The sequence below is a fragment of the Theropithecus gelada genome, chromosome 13 (genome assembly GCF_003255815.1).
Source record: "Theropithecus gelada isolate Dixy chromosome 13, Tgel_1.0, whole genome shotgun sequence".
Lineage (NCBI taxonomy): Eukaryota > Metazoa > Chordata > Mammalia > Primates > Cercopithecidae > Theropithecus > Theropithecus gelada.
Window position 1 is genome coordinate 64673037 of NC_037681.1, and position 22141 is coordinate 64695177.

Genomic DNA, 22141 nt, shown 5'->3' on the forward strand with positions numbered 1-22141 from the left:
AAAAAAAAAAAAAAAAAAAAAAAAGAAAAAATTGTCCGGGGGTGGTGGTGGGCGCCTGTAGTCCCAGCTACTTGGGAGGCTGAGGCAGAGAATGGCGTGAACCCGGGAGGCGGAGCTTGCAGTGAGCCGAGATCGCACCACTGCACTCCAGCCTGGGCGACAGAGGGACACTCCATCTCAAAAAAAAAAAAAGATAAGCATTTTTCAGGGTTGCCAATTAATATTAAGCTGTAAGTGTTGGCTTGGTCAGGTATTACCCTATTTAAATTAGGTATTTAACTCGAGGGGAGGGCATTTATGGTGTTTACTGCCAACTGATTTCGGGTTATATAGAATATGTAACTGCTACTTGCATAGCTTTTCATAACTTGTAAATTATATGTGCTTATTAATCCTCATAGTAACTTTCTGAGGTGAACAAAATAAAAGTTTTTATTTTTCAATTTGCAAGTAAGGAAATGGAGGTTGTTTGATATTAAAAGATATCCATAAGTCATATACTTGATGAGTATTGAGGCTGAGACTAGTTTTCTGACTCAAGTTTAGTATTTTTGTTAGCATTATTTCCCAGAAGGGTCTGATAAAGAAGTGTGTGTGTGTGTGTATGTGTGTGTGTGTATGTGTATGTCTGTGTGTGTGTGTCTGTCTCGGTTTTCATGGTCTGAAAAATTTTTCCCCAAGGGAAACATTGAGACTAAATTTTTTTTGTAACAAATACAAAGATGTTTGAAGTAAAGTGATTCCCCTTGATGTTTCTGCTTTCCAGTCTCATCCCCCTTAGGGAACCACTGCTTATGGTTTGCTGTATATCTTTCCAAATGGTTCTCTGTGATTATTGATAGAAATGTATAAACATAAAATAGGATTTTCTTTTTTTCTATTTTACTGAAAAAAATCATGCTATGGCCGGGCGCGGTGGCTCAAGCCTGTAATCCCAGCACTTTGGGAGGCTGAGACGGGCGGATCACAAGGTCAGGAGATCGAGACCATCCTGGCTAACACGGTGAAACCCCGTCTCTACTAAAAAATACAAAAAACTAACCGGGCGAGGTGGCGGGCGCCTGTGGTCCCAGCTACTCCGGAGGCTGAGGCAGGAGAATGGCGTAAACCCGGGAGGCGGAGCTTGCAGTGAGCTGAGATCCGGCCACTGCACTCCAGCCTGGGCGACAGAGCCAGACTCAGTCTCAAAAAAAAAAAAAAAAAAAAAAAATCATGCTATGCTTGTTACTTTGTCATCTGCTTTGTTTTTCTTAAATCATAGAAGTCAGTATTCTTTTAAATTGTTCTTTTAAAATATTATTTGATTTTCCAAAATTTCATTTATATACCATCTACCAGAAGCCTATTTATTTTAAAACATGAGATAGTACCTCATAGTTGGATAAAATTGAGGGAATTATTATTTTCCAAAGGCAATATCATTCTGTAATAATTTATATAACAGAAAATGTAATCCCCTCAATAATGGTTTAGTTCTAAACTCAGGAGAATTGCTTGAACTGAGATCATGCCATTGCACTCCAGCCTGGGCGACAGAGTGAGACTCTGTCTCAAAAAACAAAAACAAACAAAAAACTATATCAGATTATTTTCTGTTTAAGTTTAGGTGCCCTTATTTATGGCAGGGGCACTGACTTCTTTGATCTAGTACTGTAATTATTGAGCGTGTTAACCGCTGTGCTGTTGTAAAAAGTAAAAAGAACATGTAATGAAATAATCAATTTTTATATGCAGAGCTAATTTCTTTAGTTATCCAAACTGGATTTAGAAAAAAAAAAAAACCATGTTTTATTTATGAACTTAGTGAAAACTTTATACTGGTTATACAAGGATGATTTGTCTCTAAAAAACAGAGTGGCACAAAGGAAAGGACCTTTTCTGTTGCTGTATAACAGCTACTGAAACATATTCATACTTGGTGTTTAGGGGAAAGCCATCTTTACCATAGAAATAGAAGTAAGCCAGGCAACGTGGCTAAGAAGCAACATCATTGAAATCACACATGCCTGAGGTGTAAATATAAATTATTTCCCTTAAATATCTTTGGAGAGCCATAAACTTATTGGAACTCTCTTTCAATTAATTTTCCAGAAGTATCTGTATTTTATAACTTACAAAAATCTAATGGAAATTAGATAAGGAAATGTTCAAGAATGCTCACATTGTTGTTACCAAAACTAAAAAGGGTTAAAGAAATTAGATTTCTAAAAGTGCAAGGCATTAATTCTGTTTATTCATAAAATTGCTTTATAAAATGTAATTATGCTTGATTCTTTTTTGTTGTTGTTTTGTTTTAGAAATGGGTGTCTCACTATGTTGCCCGGGCTAGTCTCAAACTCCTGGCTTCAAATGATCCTCCTGCCTCTGCCTCCCAAACTGCTGGGATTACAGGCAGCCACCATGTCCAGCTGTTTGATTCTTGAATATCCATGGTGTACTTTAAAATGATTTTTAATTAAAAATTTTTGCTTGACCTGCCCTTATGACATTTATACAAGTATATTCATATAACCAAATACATACAGTATTTCTAATATAAAAGTTTTGGTGGGTTTCATTAAGGAATGAGATTAATTTGGCCAATTTGGAAATTCTTGGTTTTCCAGATAACCGGTAATCTAATGAAATATACTCATATTGGTTCCTTCTTCCAAAGCACAACAATCTATGGCAAGTTAATTTATTTTGAAGTCTTCTGAAGACCCAACCTTCACTGCCTTCACACTCTACTCCCATTGAATTAGGAGGTGAAGGCAGAAGTTATTCAAGGCCACCTGTCTTTTGGGCTGTGTCATGTAGGTTCTGAAAGGCACAAGTCTGAACCAAGCCATGCCTGCCTAGATTCTGACCATAATAACTGAAAAGACTAGAATGGGTGTGGTCTTGGTTTCTTTCACTTGAGTTGGCAAGTTGGCAAACTCCACTGTCAGACAAAATAGCCTACCACCTCCATTGACTTAGTTTTTTAGAGTGAACAGAAAAAGTTTTTAAAAAAAAATTCATTGTTCTAGGAAGAGTTTCATCTGTTCCTGCTCTTAGAAACTCAGTTAAAGTAATATACCTTTAGAAAAAGTAATGAGAAGATAGTTTTAATTTATTGCACACAATCTCATGGTACTAGAGTAGTATGTGCTTGCTTTCTTTTTTTTATTTTTTGAGACAGAGTCTTGCTCTGTTGCCCAGGCTAAAGTGTAGTGGTGTCATCACGGCTCACTGCAGTCTCCACCTCCCAGGCTTAAGTGATCCTTCCACCTCAGCCTCCTGAGTAGCTGGGACCTGGGACTACAGGTGTGCGCCACCAAGCTCAATTTTTGTATTTTCTGTAGAGATAAGGTTTTGCCATTATGCCCAGGCTAGTCTGGAACTCTTGGGTTCAAATGGTCTGCTCCCCAAGGCCTCCCAAAGTGCTGAGATTACAGCCATGAGCCACAGTGCCTGGTTTTTTGCTTTTTGCTTTTTGCTTTTTGCTTTTTTTTTTTTTTTTGAGACGGAGACTCACTCTGTCCCCCAGGCTGGAGTACAGGGGCACAATCTCAGCTCATTGCAACCTCCACCTCCCGGGTTCAAGTGATTCTCCTGCCTCAGCCTCCTGAATAGCTGGGATTACAGGCGCGTGCCACCACGTCTGGATAATTTTTGTATTTTTAGTAGAGACAGGGTTTCACCATGTTAATCAGGCTGGTCTTGAATCCCTGACCTTGTGATCCACCCGCCTCAGCCTCCCAAATTGCTGGGATTACAGACGTGAGCCACCCCGCCCAGCCTGTGCTTCCTTTTTAACGCAGGTAATTTGTGAGGGTGTGGTTAAAAGGGAGAAATAAAATATGTCCTTAAATTAGCTATTTTAGCCACTTTGTAAAGACTCTGAAACTATTTGCGACTATACAACAATCTGATGTCTTTTCTTTAAAAGTTATTATATGACTACAGTTGGATCTCAGTTGTCCAGTTACAGTCCACTGTTGCTGTGCCCTTTGAATTGTTTCTTGTATTAATAGTTGTGGGGCTGGGCGTGGTGACTCACGGCTATGAATCCCAGCACTTTGGGAGGCTGAGGTGGGTGGATCACCAGAGGTCAGAAGTTCAAGACCAGCCTGGTCAACATGGTGAAACCCCATCTCTACTAAATATAAAAAAATTAGCCGGGCATGGTGGTGGTTGCCTGTAATCCCAGCTACTCAGGAGGCTGAGGCAGGAGAATCGCTTGAACCCGGGAGGCAGAGGTTGCAGTGAGCCGAGATCGTGCCATTGGGCTCCAGCCTGGGCAACAAGAGTGAAACTTTGTCTCAAAAAATAATAATAATTGTTCAGTTTAGCATTTTGGGTATTCCACTGGATAACAAATTTCAGCTATGTTAAATTCACAGAGTCGTAGCATTGCTCTGATGCAGTTTAAAAGCTAAGCTGGAAAACATTTGCATATGTGTTTGGGAGGATCCATTGTGGACTTAAGCCAGTTTGGGAATAGACAGTTTTGAGTGGGAAATAGTTTAGAAGATTTAATTTGTATTGAAGATATCTTCATTTCTCAGACTGGAATGGTGATGGGAAGAATAGTTCACCAGAATTAAAAATACAAAAATACTTACAGATCTACCCATATATAGACACCTTGTTTCTTCAAGTTGTGTTTTCAGTAGTTCATTGGAATAAAAATGTGTTGAACATAAACGTTCTGGATGATTAAATAAACTATAATTGCTTAAAGTATTTTGAAGTAAATGATAGTTGATAGACTGTAGAAATACAATTTTTTTCTTTTTTTTTCTTTAATATACAGGGAAGTCGAGATAACATGAGTATTGTACTAGTTTGCTTTTCAAATGCTCCCAAGGTCTCAGATGAAGCGGTGAAAAAAGATTCAGAGTTGGATAAGCACTTGGAATCACGGGTTGAAGGTAAGACAGATGCTTTTTAAAAATACAGACAGGCCAGGCATGGCAGCTCATGCCTGTAATCCTAGCACTTTTGTCACCTGGGTAACACAGCAAGACTCCATCTCAAGAAAAAAAAAAAAAATTTAGAGAGGGAAAGTATTATTTTTGTTTATCAAATGATTATTTTAAAATTTCCTGGCCAGGCGTGGTGGCTCACACCTGTAATCCCAGCACTTTGGGAGGCTGAGGGCTGAGGCGGGCAGATCACAAGGTTAGATCGACACCATCCTGGCTAACATGGTGAAACCCTGTCTCTACTAAAATACAAAAAATTAGCCGGAAATGGTGGCACGCACCTGTAGTCCCAGCTACTCAGGAGGCTCAGGCAGGAGAATTGCTTGAATCTGGGAGGTGGAGGTTGCAGTGAGCTGAGATCATACCACTGCACTCCAGCCTGGGCGACAGAGCGAGACTCCGTCTCCCCCCGAAAAAAATTACATAGGACAAAGAAGTATTTCAAAACAAGTCCTTGAAAAAACACATCTGTCTAAAATTTACTATCTTGGACCAATGTGTGGAGATTTATTGACAGGAGAAAGACAAATATGTCTGTTTCACTACCAAAGAGAAACATAATTTGAAGGTAGTTGGTTAGAGCTTGCTGGTTTTTTTTTTTTTCCTTCTTTCCCTGCATACATTTCTACTAGTAAGTGGAGAATCCATTGAAATTTCCCTTAACAATATCATGAAAACCAAGTACTCTAATTCCACTAATACTAATTCTCCCTTCCTGGTTTAATTATCATTGGAATTCATTACGGTATCCTTTCCCTTTTATTGATAGAGTTAAGATTAGTGTTTCAAAAGATTATTTTACATATTTTTTTAAACTTCATTTGGCAATAATTTTTTTATTTTTTTGAGACAGGGTCTTGCTCTTTTTGTTGCTTAGGCTGGAGTACAGTGGCGTGATCTCGGCTCACTGCAGCCTCAACTCCCTGGGCTCAAGTGATCCTCTCACCTCAGCCTCTCCCAAGTAGCTGGAACTACAGGCATGTGCCACTACAGCTGGCTAGTTTTCTTTATTTTTTGTAGAGATGAGGCTCACTGTGTTTCCCAGGGTGGTCTCAAATTCCTGGACTCAAGCGATCCTCCCACATCGGCCTACCAAACTGCTGGGATTACAGGCGTGGGAGCCACCACACCCAGCCTAATAATTTTAAACATACAGAAAAGTTGCAAAAGTATTACAGGAGCTCCCATGTACATGTAGTATTCTTTACCTAGATTCCTCATTTGTTTATGTAATACCACGTTTGGCGCATCTCTATATATACTTTCTGTAACATTCTCATTTTCTCTCTCCCTCCTTCCTTCCCTCTCCCGCCTCTCTCCTCTTACTCCCCTGCCCCCCCCCATGTTACTACCTTTTTCCTGAGCCAAATCAATTGAAAGTTGCAAATGTGATATATCAGTACTCCTTAATAAAACGAAGATTACATAACACTACATAACTGTAGTACATCCATAAAAATTAGGAAATTGGCCTGGCACGGTGGCTTACACCTGTAATCCCAGCACTTTGGGAGGCCAAGGTGGGCGGATCAGGAGGTCAGGAGTTCGAGACCAGCCTGGCCAACATGGTGAAATCCCATCTGTACTAAAAATACAAAAATTAGTCAGGCCTAGTAACGGGTGCCTGTAATCCCAGCTACTCGGGAGGCTGAGGTGGGAGAACTGCTTGAACCTGGAAAGCGGAGGTTGCAGTGAGCCGAGATCATGCCACTGCACTCTAACCTGGATGACAGAGCGAGACTCTGTCTCTGGAGAGGAAAAATTAAGGAATTAATGTTGATACAATATTAATATGTAATCCACAGATCTCATTTAAATTTCCCTGATTATCCCAGTAATGTCATATGTAGGTCCAGGTGCAGTCTAGAGCATGTGTGTTGCATTTAGCTATCATGCCTCTTTAGTCTCTCCCTCAATGGAAAAAGTTCTATAGTCTTTTTTTTATTTCTATGGACCTTTACATTTTTTAAGATGACAAGTTTGTGGAATGTGCAGCTTGGGTTGGCTGATGTTTCCTCTTGATAAGATTTAGGTTATACATTGGCAGGAATACCGTGGAAGTGACTGTAGATTGTTCTCAGTGCATCACAATCAGGGAGGCATGCGATGTTGATTTATAATGTTAACATCTTTTGTGACTTTCTTGGGTTGTTGTGTTTCAGGTTACTTAATTAATAATTATGTTATACCTAATAAGTATTTAATAAATATGTTATATTTACTCATAAGTATTCTATGGGGATACACTTTGAGATTGTTAATAACCTATTCTCATTAATATTTCAGCAGATAGTTTTAGCATCCATTTGTGATTTTTGCCTGAAGAATGATAGCCAACTGGTGATTTTCTGATTTAGTCATTCTTTTTTTTTTTTTTTGAGATGGAGTTTCGCTGTTGTTGCCCAGGCTGTGGAGTGCAATGGCGTGATCTCAGCTCACCGCAACCTCCGCCTCCCAGGTTCAAGTGACTCTCCTGCCTTACCCTCCTGAGTAGCTGGGATTACAGGCACGTGCCACGATGCCCGGCCAGTTTTGTATTTTTAATAGAGATGGGATTTCTCCATGCTGGTCAGGCTGATCTCAAACTTCCCGACCTCAGGTGATCCGCCCACCTTGGCCTCCGAAAGTGCTGGCATTACAGGCATGAACCACCGTGCCTGGCTCAGTCATTCTTTTTATATGTGTTAGCATTTTACTGCAAGGAAAAATTTTCTTTTCTACCTGTTTATTTATATGAGCACAGACTCACAAATTCCTGTTCTATTCATTGTATTATAAACTGTTTCAGCCAATGAGAGCCTCTTAAAACTTGTTGCAGCATCTTTTTGTCCTGCCCGCAACTGTACAGTATTGCAGGGTTTATTGTAGTTTTCTCCCTTTTCATATTTATAACTCTCTTCTATCACGGCTAACCTTCATGCGTATGCCTTCCTCACTCCACATTGCCCATCCCTGTAGCCATCCTAAAGCTATGCTTACTGTGGTTAGCCATGAATATCCCATTCTGGACCAATTTGTGGCCACTATTTCCCCCTCCACTCCCTGAAAGATTTGTTTTGCTTAACTAAGCAAATCTAATGGTGTTGGACAAAATTATTCAGAAACGAGAGAAGGGAGAAGCTAGTCTGTTTATCTTTAATGTAATTGCTGGTATGTTTGAGTTTAAATCTGCTGTCTTTCTTGTTTCATCTATTTTTTTTTTTTAATCCTCCATTCTTGCCTTCTTTTAGATGTATTCCAGTTCATCCTAGGATTTGCTTATTAGTTACACATTCTTTAAAAAATTCCATTTAGTAGGCTGGGCACAGTGGTTCACGCCTGTAATCCCAGCACTTTGGGAGGCCAAGGAGGGCAGATCACGAGGTCAGGAGATCGAGACCATCCTGGCTAACACGGTGAAACCCCGTCTCTACTAAAAATACAAAAAGAAATTAGCCGGGTGTGGTGGCGGGTGCCTGTAGTCCCAGCTACTTGGGAGGCTGAGGCAGGAGAATGGCATGAACCTGGGAGGTGGGGCTTGCAGTGAGCCGAGATCGTGCTACTGCACACTCCAGGCTGGGCGACAGAGCAAGACTCTGTCTCAAAAAAAAAAAAAAAAAAAAAAAATTCCATTTAGTTAAAAAAAAAATTTATGGCCGGGCGCGGTGGCTCACGCCTGTAATCCCAGCACTTTGGGAGGCCGAGGCGGGCGGATCACAAGCTCACAAGATCGAGACCACGGTGAAACCCCGTCTCTACTAAAAATACAAAAAATTAGCCGGGCGCGGTTGTGGGCGCCTGTAGTCCCAGCTACTCGGGAGGCTGAGGCAGGAGAATGGCGTGAACCCGGGAGGCGGAGCTTGCAGTGAGCTGAGATCGTGCCACTGCACTCCAGCCTGGGCGACAGAGCGAGACTCCGTCTCAAAAAAAAAAAAAAATAGTGGTTACCCTGATAAATTGAGAATGTATTTTTCAGTCTTAAGGCCCTTTTCTTTTTTACTTTCAACCCTGAGAAGCTAAGTATCATAATCTTAATATAACCTTTTGATTTTATATATGCTGTTTTTAAGATATGAAATTACTTTTTATAAAGTTAGATTGTCAGTCTTTTTTCTTTTCTTTGCGGGAGAACTTTGATATCATACCAAGCTCTTCCACTCAAGGTTATGTAGTTACCTGTATTTTCTCCTAACACTTTTATGTTTTGATTTTTTTTTTTCTTTTTGGGGAGAAAATACATTTGAATGGTATAACTTACGAGGATGGTGTAATGGGCTTGTTGAATTTGGCCTGTTGTGAGTCATTTTGTATATAATAGGCCGCAGTAATTGGTGAGAGTTTTGAACTGTGAAGATCTGTGATTTCTAATATATAATTACAATTAAAAGTATAAAACCAAGGAGAGTCTTTTGCAAATTTGGAGAATGGGGATTTAGCTTTTCTGTCTCTACAACTATCTAGCTATGCACCCTAAACAATGTGCTTAAAGTTTTTTGTGGGCCTACAATTTCCTCAGCCCTAAATGAATCTTGTTTTTAGGTCTCAGTGCTTTTGAGTCTCAGTGAGTCCTGCTTTGAGGGTGATGGAAACGTGAGAAACATGTAAGAACACATTGAAGATTATGTCAGATACGGTCATATTCCTATTGATAATATTATTAAGAGGAGCTATTTTTATAGGAGTTAATGTTTAATGATAAATTGTAGTACATTGGGGTTGTAGATTGCTGACTATAGTTTATCAGAAGATGGGAGGAATTCTCTTAGTTTCCTTCTTTCTCATTCATAAAGAAACCGGGTAGTTTTTATTTTAGGAAGAACTCTCAAGTTTGGTCAGCTGCCTGTTATGTGATCTTATCCAACTTGCTTAACCCCTCAAGGCTCCAGTTACGTTATTGGAAACTAAAGATAAAAACACCAACCATAGAGGGTTCTTTTTTTTTTGTTTGTTTTTGATACATAGTCTCGCTGTGTCCCCCAGGCTGGAATGCAGTGGTGCGATCTCAGCTCACTGTAAGCTTCACCTCCCGAGTTCACACCATTCTCCTGCCTCAGCCTCCTAAGTAGCTGGGACTACAGGTGCCCGCCACCACACCCGGCTAATTTCTTTTTGTATTTTTAGTAGAGACGGGGTTTCACCGTGTGAGCCAGGATGGTCTCGATTTCCTGACCTTGTGATCCACCCACCTTGGCCACCCAAAGTGCTGGGATTACAGGCTTGAGCCACCACACCTGGCCCCATAGAGTTTTTTTTTTTAATAGATTGTTGCAGAAAAAGCTGATTGATGACAATTGTTAAAGATGGTAAGGCAGATATTTTTTTCAGGGGGGCCATGGCAGTAGATATAGGGACCACTATGATAGAATCTTGCAGTGACAGAAAGCAATTAAACTCAACTTGGGGTTCCATAAAGATAAGTGGAATTTATAACAAAGGAGCTGAGTGCTGGAAGGGAGTGTCAGTAGGTGAAAAATTATTACTAAGAGAAAGCATCAACATAAGGAAGGGGTTTCTGGCTAAACTGACTTGATAGGATGGCAGGCCAGGCTGAAATATCCAGAGTGGTCATATACCAAGTATGTGGGGGTTTTCAGTAAACTGACTGAGCAGGATTCTCAGTCAGCCTGGTTTCTACAAGCACAGAGAGGGAGCCCAAAGGTCTCTTAGTCAGAAAGAACTCAAGAGTCTTGCTGAAGGTTTGGTCCAAGGAAAGAGTTTTTGTCAAAATAAATGAGAATTTTGTTTATTAAGCACCTATTATGGTGCCTAGCATGTAAGTCCTCAGCAAACTGTAACTTGTATGAACTCTTAACTTCTGTAATAGCCACATTTTAATTTCTTAAAGGTGTGGTCAATTCAGTTTAACATGAGTTAATAATATTAATTTTCTTTTGCATAGTTTGTAACTTTCCAAAGTATATATTATATAGGAGAGATAACAAATATGTTATATGATCTCTAGGGCCTGTAGCAAATAGTTATTATTAATCAGGAAACAAAATTGTTAGCTCGGCAGCCACTACAAATTAAGTTGGTACTTAAAATGTAACTTCACAGTAGCTACACCTATAATCCTTGGGATGCCGAGACAGAAGGATTGCTTGAGACTAGGAGTTCAAGACCAGCCTGGTCATCATAGACCTACAAAAATGTTTTAAAAAATAGCTGGGCATGTTGGTGTACACCTGTAGTTCCAGCTGCTGGAAGACTGAAACAGGAGGATCCCTTGAGTTCTAGAAGTTTGGTGTTACAGTGAGCTGTGATGGCACCACTGCACTCCAGCCTGGGCCACAGAGGAAGAACATGTCTTTAAAAAAAAAAAAAAGTAACTTTTTATTTATAAAGCAGTGTTCTTCAGGAGCATTGTGTTTCTTCTGAGGTTTTAAATCATGTAATATGACTTTAAATTTTGTGGTAACTTGGTAAATCTGTGTATATGCTTTTAGTGATGACTGGTCAGGTAGGAAAGGAATAATACTAAAATGAACAGGAAATAGTTCACCTAAATTCATGAATTGTATATTTAATGATTGCTTTCTACATAGAGATTTACTCAGTGTTTATTGAACACGTGTCACTGAGGATATAGCAGAAAAAGAAATCTCATGGAATTTGTATTCTAGTAAAAAACCTATTTTTTTAATAGAGAAATAGAGTAAGCAGAAAGCAGCAAGGAATATTGGTTAGGAATGTCTCTGTGAGGAAGGACATTTGAGCAGAGACCTGCATGGAGAGAGAATATCTGAGGGAAGAACATTCCAGGCAATGAGAACAGCAAAGACTAGGAGGGAATGTTCTTAGTGAGTGTAGCTGGGTTAGAATGAGCCAGTAGAAAACTAGAGGAAGATTAAGAGGTTTGTAGGAGGCATATCATGTAGGATTCTGTAGACCAAAGTGAGGACTTTGGACTTTATTTGACTTGTGGTGGGAATTCATTGGAAGATTTTGAATACAAGAGTGATTTGTTCGTTTTTTCCAAATGATCTCTCTTAGTTGCTGTATGGAGAAGAGATTGTATAAAGGGGACAAGAGAAGGCAAAATACCAATTAGAAATTAAGCGTTAATACATGGTAGTGGTAAATTGGACTAGAGTAGAGGAGTGTGAAAATGCCTGGAGACATTTTTGGTGTCATAGCTGAGGGGGTGCCATTGGCATCTAGTGAATGGAGGCCAGGGATGCTGCTTGATATTCCACAGCGCACAGGACAGACTCCACAACAAAAAAATTGTCTGGTGTAAAATGTCAGTGCTGTTGATGTTGAGAAGCCTTATACTATAAGACACAGACTTAAGGTAGAAAACTTAGACCTGCCTGTAATCCTAGCTACTCGGTAGGAAATGTTAAAGTCAATGTAAGGGTCTTGTGAGGCATGGTAAAACAGTTTGGATTTTGTATCTCAAGGGCTGCTGAAGACACTGCCTTTTTTTGTTTTAAAAGTAAGGCCTGGGCTGGGTGCGGTGGCTCACGCCTGTAATCCCAGCACTTTGGGAGGCCGAGGCGGGCGGATCACTTGAGGTTGGGAGTTTGAGACCAGCCTGACCAACGTGGAGAAACCCTGTCTCTACTAAAAATACAAAATTAGCCAGGCGTGGTGGCACATGGCCTGTAATCCCAGCTACTTGGGAGACTGAGGCAGGAGAATCGCTTGAACCCAGGAGGCGGAGGTTGCGGTGAGCCAAGATCGCACCATTGCACTCCAACCCGGGCAACAAGAGTGAAAGTCTGTCTCAAAAAAAAAAAAAAACAAATGATGTAGAATGTAACTATTTCAGGTAAGTAACAACCTGTAAAAATGATTTTTAATTTCTCCCCTTTTTCTTACAATTCTTATCCAGCTAAACTTTTGTTATCCTTTAGTAATGGCATTCATAACTTTTATATTATTTTTGATATTAGATCAGAAGTATTTTTCCGTATAGCTGTTTCTGTATTCATCGAGACACCTATTACGTAATTTTTAGTGATTATAGACCATTTCACTCAATGGCTACACCAAAGTTTTTTTTAACTGTCCTCTTGTTGCTAAACATTTAGTTTGTTCCAGTTTTTGCTTTTATGAATAATGCTGGAATGAACATATATGTGCAAATAACTGTGTTTTCCTTTTTTTCCCTGCATGACAATGTTTCAGTCAATAAGTAGCTTCTAGGCCGGGCGCGGTGGGTCAAGCCTGTAATCCCAGCACTTTGGGAGGCCGAGACGGGCGGATCACGAGGTCAGGAGATCGAGACCATCCTGGCTAGCACGGTGAAACCCCGTCTCTACTAAAAAATACAAAAAACTAGCCGGGCGAGGTGGCGGGCGCCTGTAGTCCCAGCTACCCGGGAGGCTGAGGCAGGAGAATGGCGTAAACCCGGGAGGCGGAGCTTGCAGTGAGCTGAGATCCCGCCACTGCACTCCTGCCTGGGTGACAGAGCGAGACTCCGTCTCAAAAAAAAAAAAAAAAAATAAGTAGCTTCTTGTATTACTTTTAAAAAATTTTTTGTGTGCTGATGGTAATTTTTTTTAATATATTTTAAAATAGGTACTACCAAATAGTATTCTTGTTTCACTTCTTGGTGAGTACTGGCTTATCACATTAATTTAGGAACTTTTTTTAAAAACCTACAGAGATTATGGAGAAGTCTGGCGAGGAAGGAATGCCTGATCTTGCCCATGTCATGCGCATCTTGTCTGCAGAAAATATCCCAAATTTGCCTCCTGGGGGAGGTCTTGCTGGCAAGTAAGTAGAACAAAAAGAGCTAATTTTGAGTTCATTTATAATTAGTAATTAAATAATTTGGGGTAAGGAAACTTAAATCAGAAGTACATCAATTATCTAGAGGTGAAATGGGTTAGTGTTTCTTATGCTAGAGAAGAACTCTTAAAACTTCATCCAAAAACGATTTTTTAAAAAATCTATCATACTCTTTGAGTATGAAGGTCCTTCTTTCCTTGCTAATAAGTACAAATGGATTGTGCAAAATCAGATTCTGAGAGTAAAGTGTAGAAAGTATGTTCTTGACAAGTATAGAGTGTAGCAGTTACTTTTTTAGTGTAGTCAGGATGAAATATTGAGATATTCACAAGCTTAAAATTCTATGTAATTTAATAAAACTAAAGCATGATTTTTTTTTAGGCGCAATGTAATTGAAGCTGTTTATAGTAGACTGAATCCACATAGAGAAAGTGATGGGGTAAGTTTTATTTTATTTCATAAGCATTTGAAGTAATTTCATAATATAAATACTAAATATGAGTACATTTACATTAATGAAGTCTATAATAAATTATAGTCTGTAGTAAATTACTACTGCTTTTCATTTTAAGGTGTCAGTTAAAGTTTAAGAAAATGTATTGAAGGTAGAGATAAAATTTTGTTTTGTAGATAGCTTTGTTGTCACTCTCTGGGCATCAAATGACCTTTTTTATTTGCGCTGTCTTTATTCTCTATGTGTCTGCTTTTCCTTCTTCTCCTTTAAACCTTAATTTTGAGGCAAGAATGCTCTTTTAAATATCTCAATTTCTCCTCCAGCAGGCTGCTGCCATCACCAGAAGTTAGCGATAGTGAGTGAGTTACTATTTTATGACCAGACCTTTCAGTACCCCTGTATACCCACTTGGAATACCCGAGGATAGTTTTTTTCTAATATTATTGTTGTGTTATGGGTATATGAGCGTTGAGCTGAGATAACCGTTTCTGTTGTGCCTTGCTGTACTTCATCAGAGCAAGACTCTATGCCCTTACCTTTTATTTTGCTTTCCTTCAAAATGTGAGCGAGCTGCCAGCTGCTCCTCTATATTGTTTTATTTTGTTTTAGTACTATTACCATGAGACAGAAGTGTCTTTTTTTTTTTTTTTTTAATCCAAGTGAGTTCAAATAAGTATTTTTCTCTTGGGTTTTCAAGTTTTTATGTCTAAAAATAAATTACTTAATTTTTAATATATATGCTTCAAAGCTTTAAGGGAGCCAAACTTAGAAACGAAACTGATTGGGAGCAAGAGCCCCCCTCCAGTCTCCAGCTCCTCTTGGCAGATTGAGAGAGACAGTATCCATTGGCTAGAAATCATATATCATCTCAGTTGTATTATTTGCTAGGATTCATTATTGCATAGCAATATAATATAGTTTCTTTTCCTCAACAGTAAAAGTATCCTGGCAAAAAGGAAAATTTAACAATTAATATAATTTTAGTGAGTCATATAAAAGTGATGCTATATATTGCTAATTATAATTTATATCTTGGTCTAGTGCAGTAATTCTGAGTCTTTTTTTGTGGCAGGTACCTCAAAGTATTAAGAATTGTACCCAAGGCCGGGCATGGTGGCTCACGCCTGTAATCCCAGCACTTTGGGAGGCCGAGGCGGGCGGATCACCTGAGGTCAGGAGTTTGAGATCAGCCTGACCAACATGGAGAAACCCTGTCTCTACTGAACATACAAAATTAGCCGGGCATGGTGGCGCATGCCTGTAATCCCAGCTACTTGGGAGTCTGAGGCGGGAGAATTGCTTGAACCCGGGAGGCGGAGGTTGTGGTGAGCTGCGATCATTCCATTGCACTCCAGCCTGGGCAACAAGAGCAAAACTCCGTCTCAAAAAAAAAAAAAAAAAAAAAAAGAATTGACCCAAAGCTGTGAAAATTAATTTAAAAATACAAATATTTTATGTGATCCATCAGAGAACCCTCAAAGAAATGAGTATAGGATGTTGACATGACTAAAAGGATGGTGGTAATTTGGAAGGTTGAGAGAAGAGAATCTTTCCTTTTCAGCTACATTATAGATTCTACAGGGCATCTACTACCTTAATTAGAGGAAATAAGCCCTCAGAAGACAGTTATTGATTCATTATTAGCCGTAGAAGTACTCCCATTTCCTCAGATGTTTCAAAGTACAACCCTCATGTGTAATCTTAAAAAACATATATATATACCTTGCTGGATTTTGGGGTCCCTCAAGAAAATAGTCTGTTTTTACTCCAAACAAGGTTTTCTGTTTAACATATACCAAGGGTAACCTAAATTTTTTAAAAAAAAATGATTACACATAGCAGCTACATAAACAGAGAGTAAATAGGCAACGGAACTATGAAACTAGGAGGAAATGCTCAATATATAAACCTTACCTTAAATAGATTGTTATTTGGCTATAGAAAAGGGATATATGTACTTAATTACCTTCATACATAAATGTTCTGTTAATATCAGCAGATCAAATACTGACAGTATGTCATATAGTGGATTCACAGAGGGAGAAGACTAGAAAACATAAGACATGACCCCACTTGTGTGCTCAGTGCAGCTTACACTGTAGTTATAAACACACCTTAAATGATCAAAATATTTCACATAGCTTAGTAACAAATAAATGACAAAATCCAGAATGTGACCATTGCCATGTGAATTGGACAGTGATTGCTGTGAAAGTTCAGCTAAGTAGGGGGAAAGTCAGCTTAGAGAAAAGAGAGGATTTGAAGAATGATTTGAATGGTAGAAATGACATGAGGATGATGATCTTTCAAGTGGACTGGAGAGGCATGGACAAAGTATAAGCTGTCTTCAAAAGAAAGGACATCTTTTTTGGCTAAAGCAGAGAACTGCTGTGGTGAAAAATAAGAATTTAGGTTGCAGAGGTATTTGCTAAGAGACCAGCCTTTTGAACATCATTTTAGGGTAATGAACCACCTTATGTTTGGAGCATAAGAATGATAGACTCAAGAAAAATCTGTGGTATTTTAATCTGTTAGAAACATTTACCGTATTAAAGAGATGCAGGCAGTCAGGTAGTTGTGAAATAATTACAGAGACCAAATGGTGACTGTAAACTTATTATCATTACATAGATATATGGATTAAAGGAACTTCCCTTGTTTACTATGAAAACTGACTTTGCAGCCTAGAATTCTAAATGGGGAAATATTATATGCCTTTCACAATAATCACTAACTTAGAAAAATGTTGAACTATAATTGCAAGTAGCAGAAATGTGCTGAAAAATACCGCAGAAGGAGAAGGAATGAAGAAAATACAGACATGTGATTACATTCTCAGCTCTTAACTTGACCCACTGTAGCAAAAAGCTAGCCACAGAGGTGCTCCATAAATGCTTCTTAACAGTGTGGATGATGTCGCCAGGAGCTGGATATTAACTTGCGGGGTCAGAAAGATGAAAGTATGGTAGAATTACAGAAGAGGAGAAAGTTGGAAGGTATTATAAAAATTAAGTGTTTTTTAAATAACAAAAATTATTTTTGTTTAGATATTTAAACAAAGAATTCTAGCCAGAGTTAAATCGGAGGGTTTTTTTAGGCTCCTGAAATGTCTGCTTTATATCGGAGAGAATTGTTCTGTTGTAAATGATCATAAGTAGTACCACTAGAAATAGGGATTCATTCATTTTTCTTATAATTAAGACAAATCTTTTAAATAAATATTTTTCAGAAAGTAAAGTCAGAAATTAAGTAATTTTAATATATATTCAGAAAGGTTACTATTTAGGGGAAACTTCTTGTTTACTAAATTTGTTTTTTAGTTTGTGTTCCATACTAAACTAACTTTTAAGAATGTGTTCCATCTTCTTACCGCAAGCAATATTGTGGTATTTTCCCAACTTTTAAAATGCAAATTTGTAACAAAGAGTCTAGCAGAGATTCTTAGTCTAGGGATGCACGAATCCCCAGAAATCTTTTGGAAAATCTCCAGCAAAAGCAAAACTACATTTTGCTGCAAGTTGTGTTTATATTAGACAGGACTCTGGGGTCACACTCCTTCCCTTTTTCTAAAATGCTAGTTTGTGTTTTATAACTAGAATATAAATTTTGTGAGATCTGGGACTTTATCTGATTCATTTATGTCTGTAGTCCAAGCACTTACAACAATCCTGGCATACTGTGAAAGCTCAGTAAATATTTTTTGAATAGGAAATATTTGTATTTATTCATTTCTAGTAATTTGCTTAAGGCTGTCCTTAAGTCATATATTTAAAAATTAATTTGAGGTTACTAATTGGTATGAAAGTCTGTATTTATAGCGTTTTATATTTTCATGCAAAACGTTCTTCCCTTGAAAAAGACTCATAATGCTTTTGAATTAGTATGCCACTGATCAAGTAGTTGCATAAGTTGGTAATTTTCCAAGGGTAAAGTTGCACAGGGGGGTGACCTGTATTTACCCAGCTCCTACTTGTGCCAAGCCCCTTATTTATACACACACAGAGTCATAGGTCATCTTCTCAGTACCTTTCTTTTACAGATGAGACTTACAGAGATGAGGTAGCTTGCACAGGTCACAAAGCTAAATAAATCATGCAGCCAGGATTTGAATTAGGCTGACTCCAAAACCTGTTCTCTTTACATTATTCCATGTGGCCTTTTTAAGGTAGTTAGAGATTATGTATGTCTGTACCCCACCTTTGTCTACCATCCAGGAAAAATCATTTCCCATTCTTTCGTAAATATGTTTAATAGTCTTAAGATACTCCGTTTTATTGATTGAGACAGGGTCTCGTTCTTTGTCCCAAGCTGGAGTGCTATGGCACCATCATGGCTCACTGCAGCCTCAACCTCCCAGGCTCAAGCGATCCTCCCAGCTCAGCCTCCAGAGTAGCTGGGATTACAGGCACACAGCACCACACTCGGCTAATTTTTTGTATTTTTTGTAGGGACAGGGTCTCGCTTCATTGCCAGGGCTAGTCTTGAACTCCTGAGCTCAAGTTACCTTCCTACCTCAGCCTCCCAAAGTTCTGGGATTACAGACATGAGCCACTGCACCCAACCACAAGATAATCTGTTTTTAATGGTAAATATTTTATAAAGTTGTTGAAGCAGTCAAGCCCAATTCCTTGTCAGTTATTTTTCATTTAAATACACATATTTATCTTAATCCAAAAATGGTTTAAGGCATTTTGATCTTAGAGAAGGGAAGAAAAAAATAGGACAGATTAGTCTCTTTTTGAGCCCAAAAGAATCTCTGTATTGTTTTTACATTATTAAATTTTGCATGCATTTTTCTGTTTTACTTCAAACAGATAAATGCAATACCCATAACTGCTTTTACATTTTTATATCACAGTTTTTAGAACTATGTGAATATTAGTTTTTTCATGTTTACTTTTTATTCACTTGTCAAAGCATTGCCATAGAGAAGACCTATACTGTTTGAAAATGCACTAACATTAGTCACTATGTTTTTAGGGTATGATTGATATAACACTTAGCTGTGTGGTCTTGACCGACACTGTCTAAAATTATTCATTAAATTTGACATGATTCTTCAAGTAACATCTAATTTATTAGAATCTTCATTTGTTATCAATTGTATCACATTTTGTCATATTCGAGAATTTTTAGTTTTAAAATTTTTTTGTCTGACAAGCAGCGCATAGGACTCCACAAGAAATATTTTTACTAGTGTTTACTTTTTCTCTACTGTTATAAGTAGTCATTTTAAGAATTTTGGTTATGGGCCGGGTGCGGTGGCTCACGCCTATAATCCCAACACTTCGGGAGGCCGAAGCGGGCAGATCACGAGGTCAGGAGATCGAGACCATCCTGGCTAACACGGTGAAACCCTGTCTCTACTAAAAATACAAAAAATTAGCCAGGTGTGGTGGCGGGCACCTGTAGTCCCAGCTACTCGGGAGGCTGAGGCAGGAGAATGACGTGAACCCAGGAGGCGGAGCTTGTAGTGAGCCAAAATCGCACCACTGCACTCCAGGCTGGGCGACAGGGCGAGACTCTGTATCAAAAAAAAGAATTTTAGTTATGAGAGCTGTGTTTCAAGAGATAAATAATTGCTGCAAATAAATATTAGCTGGTTAAACTTTATTTTTTTAAATGTGCTTAGATTACCTTCCTTCCCCCTCTTATTACTACACTCTGCTTGATTTATCTAATTTCTATGTCTTATTTGGTGTGAGTTAGTATTTTCATTATGAGAGATTTGATTTTTAAGCTGTGTTAGTCTAGCTGATAGTAAAACCTTAAAACCTAGGGTGGATGGGAGATGTCCTAAATTCTCATTTCAGTAATTGCCTTCAATTTACTTTACAGAATTGTAAACATCCCATCTGATATGATAGTTTAATCAATATAACTAGAGTTCTATGGTATCATTAGTTTTACTATATTAAGGAAATATAAACTTCAATATGAAATAACCTGTGGTGTTCTATAATTCACCAATATTTCTTTAGTAAGAGTCTTACCTATATGAGGTACTTCATATGCAAAAAATGTTACTTGCCATAGTGTATTCAACAGAGCATAAAGATAGACATTGATCTTAATTATACCTGTGCACAAATCAGAGCTCTGCCACTTACTAAGATTGTCACTCTGACAAATAACTTAAATCTCTCTGAGCCTTAGTTTCCTCACTTATAAAAATAACTGGAGTTCTTACTTTGTAGGGTACCTGTGAGGATTCAGTAAGATTATGTATGTAAAGTTCTTAGCACAAATATTATTTTTCCTTCCCTAGATGATAGGAGGACATAGAATGGAATATGAAATTGTCTTTACTCTCAAAGAGTTTGCAGTCTAAGTGGAGAGTCTTGTGAACCGTTGCAAGGTAGAGTTAATAGCTATAATAGATGTGTAAAAATAGGTGTGCTATATCAATTGTATGAGTTCAGATAGAGAAAGTGCAGGAACCTAGATAATAGGTTTCTCTTCTAATATTAATGAAAGCCCATGAGAGAGTTATGTAACAGTGTTTGGAAAAATCAAATGTAATGGCTGGGGAAGAGATTTCAGTCTTCTATTGTCTATCCAGAGTGATGAGAAAGTGCAATTTGCCATAAGATAAAATGACTTTTAAGTGTGGTCATTAGCTAAAGTTCTTCTCAATTTAGTGATTCTGTAATGTCAGCCATTGCAAATCCATCTCTACTTGATTTATTGATTTGGTTTTCTTTTGCTTTTAATTTTTTTATTTTTCATTTTTAGAGACCAAGTCTCACCCTGTCACCTAGGCTGAAGTACAGTGGTGCAATCTCGGCTCACTGCAACCTCTGCCTTCTAGGTTCAAGCAATTCTCCTGCCTCACCCTCCCAAGTAGCTGGGACTGCAGGCATGCACCACCATGCATAGCTAATTTTTGTATTTTTAGTTGAGACGGGTTTCACCATGTTGATCAGGCTAGTCTCAAACTCCTGAACTAAAGTGATCCACCTGCCTCGGCCTCCAAAAGTACTGGGATTACAGGTATGAGGCACCATGCCTGGCCATGGTTTAGTTTTAGTATGCCTTTTTTTTTTGAGTTGGAGTCTCACTCTGTCACCCAGGCTGGAGTGCAGTGGCACGATCTCAGCTCACTGCAAGCTACGCACCTCCTGGGTTCACGCCGTTCTCCTGCCTCAGCCTCCCAAGTAGCTGGGACGACAGGTGCCTGCCACCACGTCCGGCTAATTTTTTGATTTTTAGTAGAGACAGGGTTTCACCGTGTTTAACAAGGATGGTCTCGATCTCCTGACCTCGTGGTCTGCCCGCCTCGGCCTCCCAAAGTGCTGGGATTACAGACCTCAGGTCAGCCACCGTGCCCGACCTAGTATGTCTTTTAAAAAGCAACTTCCCTTCCCAAACTATCACTGCTATGGCAATTCACAGAAATACAGGTGATTAATAATGAAAGTGTCAGTTGGAAAGTGAGAGGTACTTTATGTGTTGAACTTGCCAAAACTGACCCAAATACGACAAATAGAACAACCTTTCATCCAACCTTATTAATAAGTCCACCTCCAAATAGAGTTATGCCATTTAGTCTATATCAGTGATTTTCAACCCTGGCTGTATATCCGAATTGCCTGTCAGGCTTTAAAAGAACAACCCAAATCCACTGAATCTGTGTATTTTGAAATAGAACTTTGACGTGTATGCAATTTTAAAAGCTCCACAAGTAATTCCAATGTGGAACAAGGGTTGATAATCACTTCTATGTGTAAGTCTTTGAAGCAGATTTTGTTTTAATGTCCTGTAATGTTTTAAAAATAAAATGGTAGGTTTTTATCCTTTGTTTTTTTCTTTCTTTTTTTTTTTTTTTGGTTTGGGGGTTTTCTGGGGGAGAGGGTTGTAGGCCCTGCATTAAAAAGTCTTTGTGATATACCATAAAGTAGAACATTTCCTCTTAAAGACTGACAGGTTTATCATTATACTTATCACATTGTTCCATCTCAACGCTTCCTGAATAGATTGAAATGGGAAACTTTGTATTTATTTATTTATTTATTAA

At 38.6% G+C, this 22141-nt stretch overlaps 1 protein-coding gene across 4 annotated transcripts in view; it reads left to right on the top strand.

Moving 5' to 3' along the window:
• Positions 1-22141, top strand: part of PPM1B (protein phosphatase, Mg2+/Mn2+ dependent 1B) — a 78134-nt gene that overhangs the window by 48962 nt on the left and 7031 nt on the right. For all 4 annotated transcript variants that reach the window (XM_025354203.1, XM_025354201.1, XM_025354204.1 and 1 more), the window contains 3 exons: positions 4781-4898; positions 13544-13655; positions 14052-14109. In XM_025354203.1, coding sequence (XP_025209988.1) covers positions 4781-4898; positions 13544-13655; positions 14052-14109 — 288 coding nt within the window. The remainder of the gene's footprint in view (positions 1-4780; positions 4899-13543; positions 13656-14051; positions 14110-22141) is intronic.